This window comes from Mesocricetus auratus, unplaced genomic scaffold, assembly GCF_017639785.1.
Source record: "Mesocricetus auratus isolate SY011 unplaced genomic scaffold, BCM_Maur_2.0 Super-Scaffold_100011, whole genome shotgun sequence".
In the NCBI taxonomy this organism is placed as follows: domain Eukaryota; kingdom Metazoa; phylum Chordata; class Mammalia; order Rodentia; family Cricetidae; genus Mesocricetus; species Mesocricetus auratus.
In genome coordinates this window covers 68,201,913-68,222,784 of record NW_024429195.1, presented here as the reverse complement: position 1 = coordinate 68,222,784, position 20,872 = coordinate 68,201,913, and the positions used below count along the sequence as shown (strand labels likewise).

Here is a 20,872-nt window from a genome sequence, read left to right as displayed (position 1 = left end):
ATTTCCTAGAGGCCCCAGGTGATGTGATGGCTGGATGCCTGCAACTCACCTTGAAGTATCTGAACCTCAGAAAGGCTCCTACCTCAACTCGTGCACATACCATGAGGTCTTGGTTTTAAAAGGTTCAAGTTCTGCATTTGAGCCTTCTAATCTGTTTGTATGGAATCGTATGGAATCGTTTCTGTTCAAGAACTGTCTCCTTGTTCTAGTTTGCTGAAGGCTGAGAGCCAAATCCATAAATCTGATTAAAAAAAAGACTCCCCATAATCTTGGCTTGCCATGGTAATACCATTTTTCCTCTACACCAACTCATCACCCCAGTCTGATGCATCACTGCCCCCAAAGTCCTACCTGTTCTCTGTTCCTGTGTTATGCTGAAGCTGCTTCCCCTTTCTAGGCATGTCCTTCCTCCTACCCTACCTTGGTATTGTGACTGTTTGGGAACTGAACATATCTTAGCTAATGGCTCTTTTAAGAGCAGATCAAAGTCTTGTTTTCACACAAGGCCTTTATCTACACTTCTAGACTATGCTTTTTCTTCCCCTTTCAATATGAGACCCTAGGAAATTAATACCACATAGAGTCTGAACTAAGTGTTTTGATTAATGCTGAAGACACAGTGGTCAGTGCACTAACCCTGTGGGTGCTGAAGGAATGTTGTCTTATCTCTTGATTTCTGTGTAATTTCCTAAAAGGTATTCATTGTGGGTATAACAGCCTATTACTTTCAGGGCAATTGAAGAGTATGTAGTATGTACTCAATCTCAGAGTGTTGTGAGGAATAATTAAGACATTTTTAAAAGCCTTATGAGTGCCATATGAATAACAATTGTCATCGTCATCATCTTCGTCATTATTATTATTTTGATGATGACAACTTGGCAGGTCTTACACTCAAAGTCCTCCTGCCTCAGCCTCCCATGTGCTGGCTGCTGTTTCATGGGTGTGCCACTATGCCCAGATGGCATGATTATGTTGTTTTCTTTGTTTAGTCTCTCCTAACTACAGAAAGAGCAGGAATGGCCTCTTCACCTTGTTCCATTCCTTTCCATTCTCTAGATGAACCAATGTGTATAGTACTTACTCAGAAACTACTTCCTAGATAACATTTAATTGTAGTGAAAATGCCAGGTTTCTGAGTATTGAAGAAGCTTTTCTTATCACTAAGAACACCCTTGGTCCTTTTTTAACAATAATAAAGTTAAGCTTAACTAAGAAAAGAAGCTGGGTGAATACTCCTTGTGAATATCATTCATAGTTTACCAGCTAGGGCTTCTCTCTCTCAGAATCTGATTGACATTGGCACTATATCAGATTTAGGCTCCCTGAGAAAGTACGTGGCTACCAAGTATGCTTTATTTACTGTGCGTCCCATGAATTTTATGGTGACCACAAAGAGACTGTACTTCTGAAACTGATACAGAATCACATGTCAGATTCTGAGAGAACAAAATATGCCAGACTTAGCAAGCCCCAAGGTATTTCTACCACATTTTCTTCATGCATGGCTCAAATTGACTAGTACTGATACTGCAGAGTGGCTCCATCACATATCTTACATGATCCACGCGTCTCCTTTCGAATATTTGTCTGGCTTTAGGATTGCATGGGCATTTTCATCATTGCCCCTCATATTGCCACTTGTGTTTAGAATACTGATAACATACATGCCTTTCATTGTGTCTTATTTTTAGTCATGTAGGGAAAGCACGATATTTGGTGCCTACAGTCCATTCAAATGCCTAAGAAAATTCATAGCTAAATCAGTAGTGGTAGTGATCTGCTCATGGTCCCAAGATGTTGGTTTAATGTCGTAAGTTCAATTAGCATTTTCGATTAATGCAGGTTAAAAATGCGTATGAGTAGGAAGTGCAAGCTGTTCCAGGAGTCTCAGACAGGACTGCTCTGATTAACCTCCTGTCATCTTCCGAGTGAAATGCTTAGAAAACGGAAGCCAGAAGGTAACAGAAAGGAAGATAAGGTTATATGCAGTGTGGAGTCAAGGAAAAACTCAGGCAAATCTTCCTGTTCTAAGCAGTTTTAATTTTCTCTTTTGATCCATATATGTACATATTAAAAAAAAAGGAAAACCAATCAACTATATGTCCTTCAGACTTGTACAAACTATGTGTTGTCTCTGACATCTTGGGTTACTGGTAGTTTTCACAACCCTTTGCATTCTTTGGGCAAAAGAGAGCATTCTATCTCCTAATGACTGCTGTAAGTTAATATTTGTTTTCAAGTATTAAAGTTTTAATGGCCTCAGAAAGATAAGAAGCAGTGACAATACCATTTTAAGGCAATGGAGAAAGGATTCTGTTTGTGAATTTGACAACACTTAATCATCTATTTCATAATCATACTCTTGGAAGAGTTGAGAAACAGACTTCCTATCATCTCACAAATGAAATGCTTAGTCCACAGTGCTTTGTTCCCGTTGCAAATCATTGACTATATTTAATTAAAAAGAAAAGAAGAAGGAAGAGAAACTGCTTGATGTTCTAGTCAAAACTGGTTCCCCCTGCACTGCCCCCCTCCCTCTCCATTCCTGGCAGGAAGGTGAAAAGAGGCTGACAGTGAATACAATTTGTTTACTTTGGTTGTCTCTGCAATAGATCCAAGAGTCTTAAAAAGTCGCTGCCTAGCTGAGTAAACAGATTAGTAAATGCATGGTGCTGGGGTAAAGATGCAGTCTTTTCAAGAGAACTATGCCACGAACAATAATGACTGTTGAATAAATACAGCAAGGGCTTCAAAATACGTGCGTTTTTAACAGGATACCCAAAAGTGTATAGCAAGTCTGGCATATGGTGGCATGTTTCTCTAACCCGAGTACCTGGGAGACAGACGAAGGCAGGAGGATCACAAAGTGGGCATTCATCTGGACTTCATAGCAAGATCCTATCTGTGTAGCAGGGTGAGGATTGAGGATAAAGAAATGAATGAATGAATGATTTTTTTTTTGGTTTGTTAGTTTTTCAAGGCAGGGTTTCCCTGCTCTGGCTGTCTTGCAACTCCCTCTGAAACCAGGTTGGTCTTCAACTCACGGAGATCTGCCTGCCTCTGCCCGCTGAGTGCTGGGATTAAAGGTGCACCTCAACCGCTGGGCTGAATGAATGACATCATGTCAAAGAAATTGTTATAATTAAGACAAGGTGTTTGAAAGGATAAGCTCTGGGCTATCCCATTGCTCAGACTTGATTTAGGTCTGTGAAAATGAGAGAAATCACAACTAAATAGAAAGGAGATGACAAAATGTCATAAGTGGAGCTGAACAGAGCAGGTAGTGAATCTTCAGACATTTCCCCAGGTCTAAAGAAAGAAACAAATAAGCATAGTCTGCCACTGTAGCCAGGAGGTCTTGGGTAGGGGCATAGAAAGAGAGAAGAGAGAAAGAACACTTTTATTTTTAAAAGAAACCACCACATGATGAAGGGGGTGCCTTAGTTCGAAACAAGGGAATTTAGTTATGGCAGAAGATCCAAGAGGATAGGCAAAAATATTGGTAGCATGGTATAGAGCTATATTATCACTGGAAATTTGCATAGCAGCAGCTGATTGTCCAGGTTGGTGACGACTGTCCTACTCTATAAATGGTATGGTAGTGTGCTGTGTTCCTAGCCTATCAGCCCTTGTTCAGAAGGGTGTACCTGAGTGGAGTCCTCAGGGCCGGATGGAAGACGACACCCACAGAGTGGATCAGCTAGGAAGACTGACAGCTATGAAAGGGATTTCTTAGTAACCCAAGTAGGAGCTTGTAGGTTTTGGCATTTTTATGTTGAGTGCTTGCTTGCATGTGTGCGCACTATGTATTTGCCAGGTCCCCTCGGAGGTCAAAAGAGGTCATTAGGTCCCTGGAACTGGAGTTACAGATGTTCCTGAGCTATCCTGAGGATGCTGGAAAGTAAACCCAAGTCCTCTGCAAAAGCAATTAGTGCTCTTAACCACAGAGTCATTTCTCCAGCCTCTAATTAATTCTTTTTTTTCCACTCATTCATATACATAGTTTCTGAGCAGCCTCCACATACCCCAGAATATTCTGCAGTAGATACCCCACAGAGAACAAAAAAAAAATTTAAGGTTGCTCTTGTGCAACTTATGTTAAATTATCCACATTATCTCCTTTATTTTCATGCTACACACATGCAGTGTGTGATTGGGAGTTTATGTTGTTTGCCTGGTGGCTCTCAGCTAGACCTGAGTGCAGTTAGGCCTGATTCCAACTTCTAGGGGTTATCTAACAAGTGGGCAGAGCTGGCTCCGGGGCTCAGCTTACTGTTCGACTATCACAACCTTGAAATTTTAGATAGTTTGTGAACAAACAGCTGAATGATAATTTTGAACAAGAAATACACTTTCACTTTGCACTTACTCCCACAAATAACACAGCTGGTTCTGTCACTAGGCTGAAGTGCTTCAATTCAGATCTCAAACCACGTCCCTACCTATGTAATCTCTCTGTTTAGAAGCCTTGAAACCTATCAAGACCTTCAGGTTAATTTATCTAGCCTGGGAGTTCCTTCAGAGCCAAGACTCCCTTCCCAGTAACTTTTGGTAATCCAACCTGTATCTATTGCTCATTTGAGGACACAGTGAGTAGAACATAAATAATCTTCCATAGAATTTAAGGCCATTAATAGGTGAACTTTGTGTGGGGTGAGGCTCAATGTTGGCTTCATTTTCTTCTGTGGAAGGGCAAAATCATTGACCGTTTCCTCTAATCTCCGTGCATTTGTTTATTTTGAAATGTTTGTTAAATCTGACTTGATCAGGACAAGAACTGACCTGCTGTATTCTAAGGAAATCCTTTGTCCTGTAGCCAGTGACTAAGGCACCGGCAAATTTGAAGAACACTCTGGGTCTGCTCTACTTTATTCATGGATGCTTGTTTTTCTCTTTGAATGTCTTCCAGCCCAGTCACTGTTGGTTACGAGATATGGTAATACAACTGTCACTCAGCTTGACTGACCTTCTGGACAAGTTTTCAAATATTTCTGAAGGCTTGAGTAATTACTCCATCATAGACAAGCTTGGGAAAATAGTGGATGACCTCGTGGAATGTATGGAAGAAAATGCACCTAAGGTAATATGGTAGTCAGAAGAATTCATTTTCCTTCTACATCTCTTAGGACCTTTCCTATTCCATGGTATTGGTAGGATGAGAGCATCCTTATTTTGTGTTCATTTGAATTGTAAACTTTTAATTTAAGAATAGTTTGAGATGAGTCCATAATCTGTAGTTCTATTGTAATGCTAAAATGGATATCCAGGCCTAAATATTGCCACCTGAGGTGAAAATACAGTAATGCTAAAAACAATTTTCCTTTTGTATCTTTGTTTCATACTCAGTGAAGTTTGTACCACCTTCCTAATAAGTTACAAGTGTATTTAAACCCAGTGTTGCTCTTGAAAAACTCGGTCAACTTGTCCTGTTATCTGTGATGTAATTACCACACAGTGACAGCAGCAGTGCACTTCAATTCTTCGGGTCATTGTCCATCTTCAGGGCCGTGACATGACTCTGCTCCGGCTTCTGAGGCTATGAAATAGTAATGTGCCCCAAGACTTAAAGAATTAACAGCAAGAGGTTCAAATTCTAAGTCTGTCACTGATCAACCTTACATATCTTAACTTTTCTATATTTTACTTTATGTCTAAAATGGGGTTGGTGGTACAATCCCTCTCCCAAGGATCAACAATAGAGTGTCTCTGATGAGTACTTTAGTGACATATCAGGCAAAATAAATGTAGATGCATCTTGATTTTGTGATTTGTAGTACTATCTTTGTAGTAGATTAGGTCTTGAATGATCTTGTTAAGAGAAGCTTTTTCTTTGCTAGCTGCTTTGGTTTATCCCCCGCCAGTCGCCTGGGCTCTGCCGCGCCAGCCTGGTTCTAGATCCGCATGAGTCCCAAATAAACACACAGGAGGCTATATTAATTATGAAGCTGTTGGCCTTGTTTGTCTCTTACTGGCTAGCTCTGCCTTAAGTAATTACCCCATAATTGTTAATCTAAGTATGTTTCTTACCGGAGAATATTTCCCGGCGTCCTACCCCCATGGCGTCACATGTTGACTCTCTTGTGTTTCCCCTTCCCAGAATCCTCCTTGACTCCTAGTCCCTCCTATCTAGATTTTCTATCGGCCAGACAGTACTTTATTGACAAATGCACAGGCAAATAACAGGACTTCTCCAACATCTCCTCTTTTCTGTTTAAACAAAAGAAAGGTCTTAATTTTAACATAGTCAAATTGTATATGACAGAACAGTTATCAAGTAAGAACATAGTTACAATATTTTAGCAAGATTTAAAGAAAATATCATCCATCCCATCCTTGTGAGTCCAAAGTCCTATATGTAGCTTATCTTTTATCATAACTAAGGAAAACTATAATTATAACTATCTGTCTTCAACTCCATCAAAGACCACAGAAGGATAATATATAAACACTAGGATTGACAGAGACATCTTACTGCCTGGACAGTCACCCGAAGTTCCTCTGTAACGTTGGGGCATCCATCTTCAGCCCATAAGCCACAATGTGTCTGGAACACTTCTCAGCAAAGCAGGAAATTTCAAACTGTCCATCTGCGTTGGCCGTCTGTCAGTCATTTTTCTTTGTCCTGCAGAAAGTCTCGTAGACTCTTCATCAAGCAGGAACCCTGTAAGCCTGAGTTCAGTAGTCACTTTCCTGTGGGTCCTGCATGTCCAGATGATACAACAACAGTCAAACAATCTAGGCAAGAGCAGTTTCTTGCCCAAATGGCTAATGATCTAATTCAATGGTTCTCAATCTGTGGCTCACAAACCTTTGGGGCATTCCCCTTGTACAGGGGTTACATATCAGATACCCTGCATATCAGATATTTATATTATGATTCATAACAGAATCAGTTATGAAGTAACAACAAAAGTACATTTATGGCTGGGGGTCACCACAACATGAAGAACTGTATTAAAAGGTCACAGCAGGAGCAGTGTGAAGAAGCAGCCAGAACGACCCCCAGACGGACCAAACCACTGCATCCCCGCGTTCTGCGCCGACGTCCCCCGCCGCCGCCATGCCCAAAAGAAAGGCTGAAGGGGATACTAAAGGAGATAAAGCCAAGGTGAAGGACGAGCCACAGAGAAGATCTGCAAGGTTGTCTGCTAAACCTGCTCCTCCAAAGCCAGAGCCCAAGCCTAAAAAGGCCCCTGCAAAGAAGGGAGAGAAGGTACCCAAGGGGAAGAAGGGGAAAGCAGATGCTGGCAAGGATGCAAATAATCCTGCAGAAAATGGAGACGCCAAAACAGACCAGGCACAAAAAGCTGAAGGTGCTGGAGATGCCATGTGAAAATGTGTGCATTTTTGATAACTGTGTACTTCTGGTGACTGTACAGTTTGAAATACTATTTTTTATCAAGTTTTATAAAAATGCAGAATTTTGTTTTACTTTTTTTTTAAGCTATGTTGTTAGCACCCAGAACACTTCATTGTTTTGGGGGGAAAGGAACATGTGTCACTAACAAAATGTCTCCTAAGCTGGATTGATAATAGTGATGGAAAACATCTTTCCCTGACAATTTAGAAAGTCTCCTCTTGGCCTAGGAGAGACGTCCTGGTGTTGACATATGTAGCCACCATGGCAGAGAACGCCTTGTGTGGGAAAACTCTAAATTCATTTTTATAACCTGTTCCCCCTGTACCATCAACATAGACTTAACTCCCTTAAAACCAGAGACCTATTGGAACCTAACCCCCTAAAATTGGTTTTGCTGGTCTATTGGGCAATCTGGACTTTGCGGTGAAAATGATAACCTCAAAAGAGCAGCGTTCCTTTTATATACAAGATTGTGGATCTTCAGATTGATATTTCTGCCGTTTTCGTTTCATTTCCTGAAAGTCAGGGTCAGCTTGTGAAAAGTTGTTAAACAACATCCTTAATGTGAAATGTCAACCCTCACTCTAAGCTCTTCCCCTTTTCAAAACATTGAATGAAGACCGAGTTTTATAGTGACTTTCTGATTTTGGTAGTCCATACAAGAAGGGAGTTTGGAAGTTCTTGTAAACTGTTAATGATTGTCTGCCCATGTCCTGCCTGAAAATACCATGATTGTTTATGGAAAATATCTTTAATAAAGCTGGATCGGTTTGGCTTGGAAAAAAAAAAAAAGGTCACAGCATTAGGAAGGTTAAAAACCAGTTACCTAAACTGGCTCAGCCAGTTTAGCCTATTGAACTTGTAGAAGTCTAAACACATTTTTTTTAAAGTCCTGAATATTTTTTCTCCCTGTTTTAATCAAAACTCCAGCTGCTTTTCAAGACTCAAGTCCTATTTAATATGCTGTTTTTGTTTGTTCTCTTCATGACATTTACCACTTCTGTTGTTTCACTATCCAATTTCTGAACTTAGTACATACCTTGAAATTCACACTGTCTTAATACTGCCTTATCTACATAGTGCTCTTATAGATAGAATGATATTTCATTCATAACAAGTAGGAATCATACAAGAATGGGTCCATCATGAGTTTATCACAAACAAAGGAAATATGTATATTGAGGATTTGAAGATTAATTTTGTTGAATAAATGGCAGTGTTGGATAGAGCATTATAAATAACAAAGAATATGCATTTTCTAGTTATGACATTTTTACTAGAGTCAAAGAAATTATAGATGTGTGCTATTAAACTGTAAACATTGTTTATGTGTTACTAACATATAGGCATGATTTGAATCTTCAAGCTTTATGTGAGGCAATCATACTATTTTTATGTGCTTCTTTCATCCCATATTGTGTATAAGATGTACTTTCATACACATAACAGTTGATTTTTTGTTTATAGAGTATTCCATTATTATTTAGAATATTACTATTTATTAAGCCACACATCCATTGACTGATGCAAGGGTTATAAATAGTGCTGCCACAGTTTATCTCTGTCTTATGTTTTGTGTGCATAAGAGTTTCAATAGGGAGCTAACCTATGAGTAGAATTTCTAGATCAATGTATAAGAATTTCCTGAGGGGCTGAGAATGGCTTGGCAGTTAAGAACAATTACTGTTCAGGCAAAGGGTCCAAGTTTAGTTTCTAGAGCCCATGTTCAGCAACTGAAAACCATCTATAATTTCAGCTCCAGGGGATATGAGACCCTCTGCTGGACTCCATGGGCATCTTTACTCAAAGATGCACAGACCACCACTAACAACAACACATACGTACACATAATTAAGAAATTAGAAAATTAAAGGAGTTTCTTTCAATTCAAATCCTCGACTTTATTTGGAATGCCCAGATGTAAACTCTTGGAACATGTGCTATGGAGGAGTCTTGTAAAGGCTAACACTCACTGGGTATGGTTTAACATGCCTTTAATCCCAACACTCAGGAGGCAGAGGCAGGTGGATTGCTGAGTTTTAGGCCAGCCTGGTCTACAAATTAAATTCTAGGACAGCTAGGGATATTACACAGAGAAATATTCTCTCAAAAAGTCAATAATGATAGGAATAGTAATAATAATAAGCTAGCACTCATCCTTTAGTACTTTTTAAATTCTTAATTAGTTGTTGGGATCATTTCATTGCGTTGTATTTCATTGTTTCTTCTGCTCCTGCTAGTTGCTTAGGTTATAAGTTTGTGTCTGAGACTTATCTGATGCCATCCTTATCCTCCTTAGCCATTTGAGTTGTGTCTGTTAGAACAGCTGCTCAAACTGTTGGCTTGTAGAGTTCAAATACTTGAATCTTGATGACATAGTAAATTGTCCATTATCTTGACATCAATCAAATCTGTGTGTTATTTGAAAAGTAGAATCTTGTTTACTTACTTTATTTTTTTTTTTTGCTCTAGAATGTAAAAGAATCACCGAAGAGGCCAGAAACCAGGCTCTTTACTCCTGAAGAATTCTTCAGTATTTTCAATAGATCCATTGATGCCTTCAAGGACTTTACGTTGGCATCAGACACTAGTGATTGTGTGCTTTCATCAACTTTAGGTCCTGAGAAAGGTAAGGCATTTCAGCATTTCCAATTTCAATGTACATAAAAAGCTAGGGCTTCAGCTTACACTCTACTAAATCAGCTGAGTGTGTTGCTACAGTAAGAACATGTGTGCTTTTCTAATAAAAGAACAAATATTGATGACCACTAATGATTATCATCTATTAATAATTAGAGAGATGTCAGTTTACAAGACCAAAACAATACTTGGTATTTTTTAATTGAAGAATTGTGTGAGTTGCCAATACATGATGGGAGCTCACATTTTTTTCTTATCTGATACTTGTTATAGAGTAGAATTATGCTATTCTCCATCTCCAGTGTCCCTAATGCTCACTTCTCATATCTTTTTCTTTAAGACTTGAATTCTGATCCTTACGTGTTAATTCTAATCCCTATTCTCCCTGAGCTGGGTCCCTATGATAGAACTAACTTTGTTGCTTTCTTTGAAAATGTGACCAATTACCAACAACTTTTCATCATTCACATTTCTTAGCATGTGTATGCATGCAATAAATCATTGTCCTTGCAAGATAACTATGGTGGATATGTTTCTGAAACTGAGCAGCAGGGCTGAGTATGGAATAAATAGGAACTGAATGATCTAGATTTGGGGAGTATGCCCAGCACATACTCCGGTATTGCACTTCACCTTTTGGGGACTCTGTAATTCATATAAATCACCATGTAACACTGACACGTTATTGCTTTCTATTTAGATTCCAGAGTCAGTGTCACAAAACCATTTATGTTACCCCCTGTTGCAGCCAGCTCCCTTAGGAATGACAGCAGTAGCAGTAATAGTAAGTACACATATCTGACTTAATGCATGCATGGCTCCAAGTAGCCTCTATAGGAGTATTGCATGGACTTTAAAGAAAATTTATACATTATTACTAATAATACTGTTCTGTTACGGTTATTCCTTGTATGGTCTTCTTGACAATTAGATATCTGATTTATAGAATTGGGTTTCCTTAGAGTTTAAGATAATGATGAAGGAATTAGGCCAATAAACTTTCTGTAAGATTATTTTAAATAAGGCATGAAATTAATTGTAAAAATATGATAAAGACTTTTTTTAAATCATGTAGGCTTAAAATAAACTTTGTGAGGAATGTCCCTGACCAAAATGGAGTTTTCAGATTTTAAATGCATGTGCTAAGTCTCTTCAATTCCCAGAATATTTTCATTTTTGTATCTCAGTATTACTACTGCATGTTTGGGAAATTGGTGATGTTGTTATTTTACCTAAGAATGTATGTTGGAGGAGAATGTACTCCTTTCCCTAAAATTTCTGTCCTCTTCACCCAAAAGCCCAGGTTCCTGGAAGCCTATATCTTATTTTCAAGTCTGTGCAATGATAATTACAAATGTTATTGAATGTGCTGTGTATACTTGGGCCTCATTTTTTTTTACAGATTTATAGTAACTTACATCATTTTAAAAGAAAAACCTCTGAATCTTAGAATTTTTTCCATCAAACCTTGACCTGAACCTAAAATAAAGCTATATATAGACTTATATCCTTCTAAAGAACATCTATACATTTCAGAGCATAGATGTTTAATACATTTGATGGAAGGATGCTACCAGAGCTCATTGGCTGGCAGTCTACAATGTCCAGTCTTTGCAGGACTACAGTCTTCAGAAACCTAAAATTCTGAACTGCTTGCGTAACACATCGGACCTGATAAGTTTCTAAAAGGGACTGGACCTTATATGCCTGTGTCATCAAAGGGTTTTCTACTTATCTTTTCAGAGAAACCACTTTTATCATCTTATACCCTCAGTTCCTGTCATTGACATTAATACTATTTCCATCCTCCTTAATTTACTTTTAACTTACTCAACCTGTCCCAGACTCTTAAATTTGGAAAATTGCATCATTTATTTTAAACTGATTTTTTTAAGGGTCAAAGTTCCTTTGTATGCACTGATGTTGCTGAGTCCCATACATTTTTGTATATTGTTTCTATGGTGTTTTCAAAAGTATGCGTACGTGCGTTGGTTTTTTTTTTTTTTTTTGGAAACAAATTCTTCATGTGTAACCAGACTTGCTATCTGCCTGTCTCAGCCTCTGAAATGCTGGGATTATAGGTATGCGTACCACACCCAGCTGTCTCTGGTATTTCAGCGCTTCATATGTAAAGTCATTGTTGTGGCTGAACTTGGATCTGTCACTTTTTCCTTGCTTCCTTGTTCCAGTTTTTGTTGTCCCTTTCTTCATTCTGTCCCCTTTATTCTGAGGTATACATTTCATGTCTGTTTGACCTTCAGTATCTCTTTGCATTATTTATAGTGATTTTGGGGAACTAAAATAAACATCTAGGCCGGGCGGTGGTGGTACATGCCTTTAATCCTAGCACTCGGGAGGCAGAGGCAGGCGGATCTCTGTGAGTTTGAGGCCAGGCTGGACTGACAGCCTCCAAAACAATACAGAGAAACCCTGTCTCGTAAAACCAAAATAAAATAAAATAAAATATACATCTTGACTTGTAATATTTTCCTTAGAGTTAATATTGGTGTACTTCAGGAGAACACAGGGACCTTACCCAAACCAGTCTATTGTGTTTATAAATGTCATACCCTTAAGTCAAAAACACTCATAGTTAGAATTTTCTAACTGCTGTTCTAAGCAGCTATATATCCTTTCAAGTAGAAAAAAGTATGTCACCTTTTATGTTATTTTCATACTTTCCATTCTTTCCTCAATCCAAGTTTCTACTTAACACTAGTTCTTTTCAGGAAATAGAATCACTTTAGCACTTTCTGTAACACAGATTTGTTGGCAACATCTTTTTTTTTAATTTGAGAAATGTTTGTAGCATTTGTTGCATGTAAAGGTACATTTTATTAGATAATGAATCCTAGGTTAGTATTTTTTTTCTTTTATTCCTTTAAAGACACCATTATGTTTTCTTTCTGTAAATACTATATCTGAAAGGCAAAAGCAACCATTTATGTTGTTTTTCTCCATGTACTTTATATTGAACATATTTCCCTTTCTTCTTTTTTTTTTTTTTTTGAGACAGGGTTTCTCTGGCTTTTGGAGGCTGTCCTGGAACTAGCTCTTGTAGACCAGGCTGGCCTCGAACTCACAAAGATCTGCCTGCCTCTGCCTCCTGAGTGCTGGGATTAAAGGCATGCACCACCAAGGCCTGGCTCCCTTTATTCTTTTTTGAGTAATGTGTAAGATGCCAATGAGGGGCGATTTTCTTTGTATTCATTTTTCTTGATGTTTGTCTAGTTTATTGGATTTCTGTGTCTATTTCAAATCCCAAAGCTAGGGAGAGTTTGCTCGTAGTTTTTACAAACATTTCCTCTTTATTCTCTTGTTCCTCTCCTTCTGAGATAGCCAGTCAGGCATAATTTTGTCTGTTTGGCATTGTGTTAGGTGCTGCAAAACTTGTGTTGCTTTTATCTTTTTTTTTACTTCTCTTAAGAAAGATCTCACATAGTACAATCTAACCCTGAATTCATTGACACACTGGGATGGGTTTCTGATCATCTGCTTCCCCTTCCCAAATGCTGGGATTGCATGTATTAATTTTATGCATTAATTTTATGAAACCTCTTTATTGTGCTTGATCTCAATATATAATTTTCACTTGAATATAATGTCATCTTGTCATCTTTACATTTAATGTCTATAGATTTTTTCTTTTATTTATTTATTTTTTGTCTTTTCGATTGTAGCCAGATACTTCTCTAAACATTCAGTATTGTTTTAACATATGCCTAACATTATGACTGTTATATTGTTAGATAGCTTCTGGGTTTTGTAGTATTCTTTTAGAGGCCATTGAGTTTTGTTCGGTTAGAGGTTCATTTATTGATTGACAAGCTTCACCTTCCTTTCCAGACTTGTTTTAAAACATGGCTAGGGACAAGGAAAGGGTAATGTCATTCTTAAAGCCTGGGCTTTCTGAGATATCTCTAGAGTATGGTGAATACTGAACAATCTGTGCCACAGACCTCCATGTCTTACCCTGAGAGTATCATTGTGTCGGCTCCTGAGTTTCTGTGTTCTGGCCTGCCTTTGTTACATCTCTCCCTGTGCATGTGCAGATTATTGCTTGTCTGATACCTATAAGAGACTCAACAAAAGGTTTGTGGTGCTTCTCATTTGCACAGTCATTTTCCATAAAGTACAACTGGTCAACCTTACCCAAGTCAGTCACCCTGAACTTCCATCTCTCAAGAGAGCACTGAGCCTTGTTGATGTTCTGTCTTCCCAGCCCAGAGAAGCCAAAAGCTAGAAATGAATCAGCAGTGGGTCTCACTTTGTGTATTTCTTTCTATCAGCAGGCACACTTTTGTACTGTTTGTGGGATCAATTGTGAAAATAGTTGTTTCATATGATGTGTCCAGGATTATAATTACTTATTGAGAAGGCTATCATCCTCATGACTCAAAGCAAAGAATTTCCTACTTACCAACTTGAAAACAAACAAAAAAAACCTGGATGCAAAGTCCAGAACCTATTTGAGCCTTAAAAATAAAAAACAAAGTAGACATTCCTGTCTAGCTTTCCTCTCCTTCCCCTTTCCAATTTATTATGCCCTTTTTCTTTCTTTCATTAAGACATAGATTTTACATGCTACTGCTTGGCTAGCTGTAATGTCACTCATAAGTTAGCTACCAAGGCATAGAATGGTGCTCCCATTCTAAGAGCTATGAATGAAACACAGTATATAATATGAGTCACCATAGAAGTTTTAAAATGTTTTTACTGGTAGCATCAAGGAAATTAAACTTTTTAGGAAGAATCATTAGGAAAATTTGAAAAAAAAAGCACCATAGTCTGTAGACATAAGAGTTATTAGCAGCTGGTCAGTGGTGACACACACCTTTAATCCTAGCACTCAGGAAGCAGAGATAAGTGGATATCTGTGAGTTCGAGGCTGTCCTGGTCTACAGAGTGAGTTCCAGGACAGCCAGAGCTACACAGAGAAACCTTGTATTAACCCCCCCCCAAAAAAAGAAAATGAAGACGAGGAGGAGTTATAAGTTGTGACAATCAGAACACCAGGATATATGACAGATGTGAATGGATAGGGGAGAGTCATACACAGGCCTACTATCTATATGAGTGGGATTATAGCTGCAAACTAAATAGTATCATTCTTTATACAAAGCAAAACAGTGGTTCCAGAACACTTGTTTGACAGCCTTCCAAACCATGTTGAAATAGTGTAGAAAGAAAGCCTTGCATTGTGATCAACTATATATCTCCTAGAGATCTATTAACAATCAGAATACATGGACAGATGAGAGCATGCTGGGTGACCTTGGGCTAGTTGCTTGGGTGACCTTGGGCTAGTTGCTTAGGTTTCCTAAGCCTTTAGTCTGGTGTGTAACAATCCCTCCTTCACAGTACTTCAGTGAATTTAAATGACTTAGTATGCATGTTCGTGGAGCCCTACTTAATGTCTAGTGAGAGTTAGTCATTAATATGAAGACAAGTAGACACTATGGGACACTGAGACTGTGGGGCAGTGATTGTTGAGTTTGGGATCTAAATCATTTGTCTGTTTCCCAATCTCCAAGAGAGCCATTGTCATGAAATTCCTAAGCAGGCTAATGCCCTAAAAAGAAGCCAGGCTAGAGTAACACAGTTATCGGAGTTCCAGGTGTTTTCCAGATGTTGATTACTGTGATTTGTAACAAACAAATCGATCCATAAGCTATTTCAACTATGGACAGGTTTTAGTAATAATGCAGTTATGGCCCAGGGACTGAGGATGACTCAGATCCTGTCTGGATCGGCTCTCTCTCTCCCACAAGGTCTTGGCAGGCAATCTCTGTACTGAAGCAGAGCTCAGCTATGTGCATGGGCTTTGGTTCAGATACTCTTTCTGTGGGCTCTGAGGCATTCGATTCTGGTGGAGAGCCACGGTGGCGAGTGGCGGTGCTGAGCCCTCCCAGATTTAGTGCAAGTGAGCCTTTTCTGATGACTCTGTCTTCTCTGCAGGGATTGGCATGATTAGTATACATGGGAGAACTGAGGCACGGTTTTCAAGTGTGAATTACCAAAAGCAACATTGCCCTCTGAAGAAGGAATATCATCCATGCCTTTTCTTCCCCCTGTCTTTAGGATCTAGAGAAGGAATATCATTCTTCCACTTGTCGTCAGGGTCACTTTCTCTTCCTCTCCTACAGAAGGAATGATTCTGCATTTTAGACTGCACAACTTGTGTCTACCAATAGTGCTAGGGTGAACACTTCGAGTAGACAGTGGGGGCAATAGCTGGTCATCCTCTGCAAAAGGAATGCAAACACAGATAACCAAGTTATTTATTTGTAGACAGTAATATTGAAATTCCTAAATTGGCAAAAATTGCTCGTGATGTACATTACTGCTTCAGTTTCTAAGTCGGGCTGTTTTGTTTGGAGAGATTAATGCATATTGGTCCCTAACCTAGGCTGCCTAAAGCATGTCTGTCCTGAGACTGTATGATGTAGCAGGACAGAGCACTGTTAACTTTGTCTTGATGTAGTTTTATTATTGTGTAAGTGGATGATACCCTTCCCACAATTCCCCACACAATCCCTGCGCTTTGTAATGAACACGACCCTTAGCATCCCCTCTAACAATGCGTGTGCATGAGCTCACAAGCAAACGTGAGGTTGGAAGTACAGGAATTAGAAAATAAAGAAATTCCCTCCTTGTGGTTCACATGTGCTAAAGGAATAGCAGATTCCTGTTCTCACTATAGTAGATAAGATTTATTTCTTACCTTTTAGATAAACCTATGAGTTTCTCCATTACCTGCATCTGTTTATAAATACAGTGGATCTGTTCCTTTATAGTAATCACTTGGATGGGTGGTAGATGTTAAGTAATTGTAAGCTGACCTTGTGACCAAATTCCTGTTTAAGGTTAGCTAAAAGCAGTCACTTTACCTTGGTCCTGTTTTAATTTGAGTCCTGTAATGGCTGGAAATTTCTAATTGCTTTGAAAGGAAATTCCAAGGTAGCAAATGTGCCAGTGATTCCAGATAACTAAATTGTTCTTTGTAAGGAGTCCTGTAGGAAAATTAAAGTCAGTTTGACTTTGGGAGGAAGAGATCATGGTGCAGCTCATTCTGTTTCTCAAAGAAAGGTGAAGCAGGACCAGGGATCGACAGTCAGTGCCATTTGTTTTTGTCCATAAGTCATTAGAGTGGGGTGACACTGGGGGCTTCAGTCCTTCTTTGGTGTAGTTTCAAACTTTGTCAAGTAGAAAGTAAAAAATCCCATTCCCCTGTGTGTACTGAGGGTGTGAATAAGCAAAGAGCCATAATTGTAAGACTGCTTAGAGTGTTGTGTCTGCAGTGTGCATTCAGTGATTTACTGTCGGCAACAGGTTAACCCAGCTGAAATCAAGCAGGATCTGATCTACCTTGTAGGGCTCTTTAAAGGGGGGAGGGCGGTGTCAGAATGCTAATAGCAAGAAAGCTAGATAAAATCAGCCAATTAATTAGAGAAGAAAGATTTGCTTGATGGGAGAAATCCTTCCTGCTGGGGAACATACCAAGTCTGTGTTCCAAATATTCATGAACCTTAACCACTTTAAGTTTCCTTCTGTCTGTTAGCTCTCTTTCTTTTTTTAATGCCTTCATCTTTTAGAGATTGAATGGATTTATACTGCTAGCAAAATTAAAATTCTACAGAAGGGCTGGCTTTTTGAAAACTGTGAAGGGTGTGCACGTCAGTACGGAAAGCTTTGGGAAAAAACACAGCCTAATGGGGCAGACCTCTAGAATGCAGCAGCTGTGTTCACCACCATGCTCTTTGAATTGCAGGGAAAGCTGCAAAGTCCCCTGAAGACCCCGGACTCCAATGGACAGCCATGGCATTGCCGGCACTCATTTCTCTTGTAATTGGCTTTGCTTTTGGAGCCTTATACTGGAAGGTGAGCATTGCTATTCTTCCGACCCCATCATCAGTTTTACGTGTTTGCTCATACCATATAAACATATGTACATGTGATGAACATATTCCTGTTTTCCAAGAAATAGTTCTATGGAGAAAAATAAAAAAGGACATTCTTATAAGGTAGAGCCTTGATGAAATCCAAGCTTTAGAAAAATTCTCATCATTCTTCACCGTGTGTTGGAGCAGTCCTGTAACAGAGAATGTACACTTAAGGGATGGGACCCAGTTTAATGGTCCAAATTAAATAGAAAAAGGAAAGAAAATATATTGAGAAGCATATGCTGTGCTTAAAAGCCCAACAGAAGTGTCTTTATATGGCTGCTACTTTGAATGTTACCTCTTTTGTTCTCTGACTGAAGTCTGCCCAAAATTTTGATGCGCTAAATCATTATGACTCGGCTTTAAGAAGCTATCATTTAAAATTGATAACTATTTATAGAACAGCCTAAAAATGTTGAGTTGATAATGCTTGCTTAGCTTTCATGGCACACGCAAGCAAAAATATTTTGCATACTTAAGAAAAAGCACCTGAGATGGCATTGGTTGCCTTGAATGGTACAACTGAAGCCCACTGACCTCAAGCATTGCAGCGGTCATTGGTGTTTTCACAATACATGTAATTGCTTTTTCATTTTTATTTTTCCCAGAAGAAACAGTCAAGTCTTACAAGGGCCGTTGAAAATATACAGATTAATGAAGAAGATAATGAGATAAGGTATTTTATTCTCTAAACTGTGTGTTCAGATAAGCTTGGTGTTGTCATTTCTCTCTCTGTGCATGGTTGTAAACATCTTTATGGTGTTGTTCATTGTTGGGTTGCACCTCCTATTCATCATATTCCAGATCCCTTACTGCTTCTGACCTTCCATTGTCTCCTCAATCCTACATCTTAACCTGTGAACTATCTCTGAAAGCACCCTAACCCTAACCCCTAACTCCTAACCCCTAACCCTAACCCTTTAACCCTAAGCCTAACCCCTAACCCCTAACCTTAACCCCAAGTCTAACCCCTAACCCTAACCCTCTAACCCTAATGCTAACCCTCTAACCCTAATGCTAACCCTAAACCCTAACCCTAACCCTAACCCTAACTCTAACCCTAACCCTAACCCTAACCCTAACCCTAACCCTAACCCTTTTCCACAGATGCTTACGTCCTTTGGAGACAAACCTTTTCACCTGTGTCTGGTGTCTGCATTGTATCTGTCACCTGAGTTGCTATCACAGAATCTTTTTTCAAGAACTCTTGTAAACACATTCCTTGCCATGTTACTTCTTAGATCTACTTCCTGTTCAAAACCCTTTAGATGACTTTCTCTTGCAGCCTTAATGGTACTTTTTGTTTCAGTCTGGTTTTGAAGCCCTGAACTTTGCTCAATATGTTTAGTATTTTATCTAAAGCTAAACAAAGCCATTATTTTAAATGTTTTCCAATCTTTTGTAACTGACCCAGAAAACTCCTCCACCTCTCTCCCCAGCACATAGTTTTATCTGCCTGAGATTATAATCTTCAACATGATATTTTCTCTTATGATGTTTGTAAGCACACACACATATAGTGATACATCATTTATGATTTAATAAAGCTTGCCTGGGGATCAGAATGCAAAGCCAGTCACACTAGTTAATCATACAGGCCTGTCAGGGGTGACACACACCTTTAATTCCAGGACTCAGGAGATAGAGGCAGATGGATCTCTGTGAGTTCAAGGCCACCCAGAACTACACAAGAGTGAATCAGTCTAAAAAAGTAACAGAGCTCACACCTTTAATCCCAGCACTAGAGAAGCATATAAGGAAGAGGCAAAGATTCAATTTCCAGTTAAAGGGAAGACAGGATCTTCGTTTCAGCCTTAGTAGAGGTAATAGCTACTGGCTGGCTGCTTTGCTTCTCTGATCTTCAGCTGGAACCCCAATACCTGTCTGGTATCTGGGTTTATATTATTCATGCTACACACACACACACACACACACACACACACACACACACCACTATATATGTATATATATACATACATATATATATATATATAATCAGCATATATTTTTTAACTGCTCAGCTCATGATGCTGGGATAACATCATCCCTCTCCCTATAGGACAGACATGAAGATAAGCTTCTTAATCGATTGCATTATCCCCTTCCCACCCTGCAAGGCTTTGCTACTCCACTTACTGTGTTTCTAGATCAGCCTGTTACAATGCCAGTCTGGTGATGTACTTCAGAATCTCTCTAGAAGCAAATGAGGGTTTTTCTCGTTGTTTTTCAGTATGTTGCAACACAAAGAGAGAGAGTTTCAAGAGGTGTAATTGTGGATGTATCAACATTGTTACCTTCGCACAGTGGTAAGTTGATGGAAAGCAAGCTACAAGAGCCAACAAGAGCCATAGAGGATCTTAAAGGCCAACATTTAGAAACAAACTTTATTGTTATGTCCTTGATGGCATTGGTGTCTAAATGTTAGGGGAAGTTGTTACAAAGTTGAATTGTGCCTCTCTAGCAAATTGTCAGGTTTTGAAAGGTAGGTAGTATTGGTCCTCATTAGTGGATTCATTTTAGATGGGAGATAGGTCAAACACTAATTGTTGATGGTTGACTTGAGGTAAAAGGAAGTAGAGAAAATTAGGAATAAAATAAAATAAGAAACAATAAACACATCTAATTTCATTTAGGTGTGTCCACTATCAAATGACAGTGATCCACTTGCTAGATATTTAATAAATTGAAAACCCCAAACTATTTTCCTGCCATAGCAAGAAAACTATCAGCGTCTTATAGCCAGAATAAAACTGTCGAGGCAAATGCCACTCAGTGCAGGCCTGCTCCATATACTGATTGTATAAACCAAGAACAGATACCTGATGTGGTTGTGCAAGAAAGGAGAGTTTGGCATGGCTAGAAGGGACAGATGTTCATTATCTCTCATGCTATCTTCGTTTCCTGCTCTCAGGCGTAGACATGGTTG

General features: G+C 39.0%; 2 protein-coding genes across 3 annotated transcripts in view; both read left to right on the top strand.

Annotated features, from left to right (window-relative positions):
• Positions 1 to 20,872, top strand: part of Kitlg (KIT ligand) — an 83,096-nt gene that overhangs the window by 51,758 nt on the left and 10,466 nt on the right. The window contains exons 4-9 of one of the 2 annotated variants that reach the window (XM_040754986.1): positions 4,913 to 5,083; positions 9,836 to 9,992; positions 10,704 to 10,787; positions 17,775 to 17,884; positions 18,555 to 18,622; positions 20,177 to 20,252. In XM_040754986.1, coding sequence (XP_040610920.1) covers positions 4,913 to 5,083; positions 9,836 to 9,992; positions 10,704 to 10,787; positions 17,775 to 17,884; positions 18,555 to 18,622; positions 20,177 to 20,216 — 630 coding nt within the window. In that variant the 3' untranslated portion in view covers positions 20,217 to 20,252. The remainder of the gene's footprint in view (positions 1 to 4,912; positions 5,084 to 9,835; positions 9,993 to 10,703; positions 10,788 to 17,774; positions 17,885 to 18,554; positions 18,623 to 20,176; positions 20,253 to 20,872) is intronic. The other variant, XM_040754987.1, reaches the window with a different exon arrangement.
• Positions 7,013 to 8,141, top strand: LOC121143300 (non-histone chromosomal protein HMG-17-like). Its single transcript, XM_040754988.1, has one exon. The coding sequence runs from the start codon at positions 7,064 to 7,066 to the stop codon at positions 7,334 to 7,336; it is 273 nt and encodes a 90-aa protein (XP_040610922.1). The 5' UTR covers positions 7,013 to 7,063; the 3' UTR covers positions 7,337 to 8,141.

Bases quoted from the DNA above. Each gene is read 5' to 3' on its own strand.
- LOC121143300 (XM_040754988.1), top strand. From the start codon at position 7,064: ATGCCCAAAAGAAAGGCTGAAGGGGATACTAAAGGAGATAAAGCCAAG.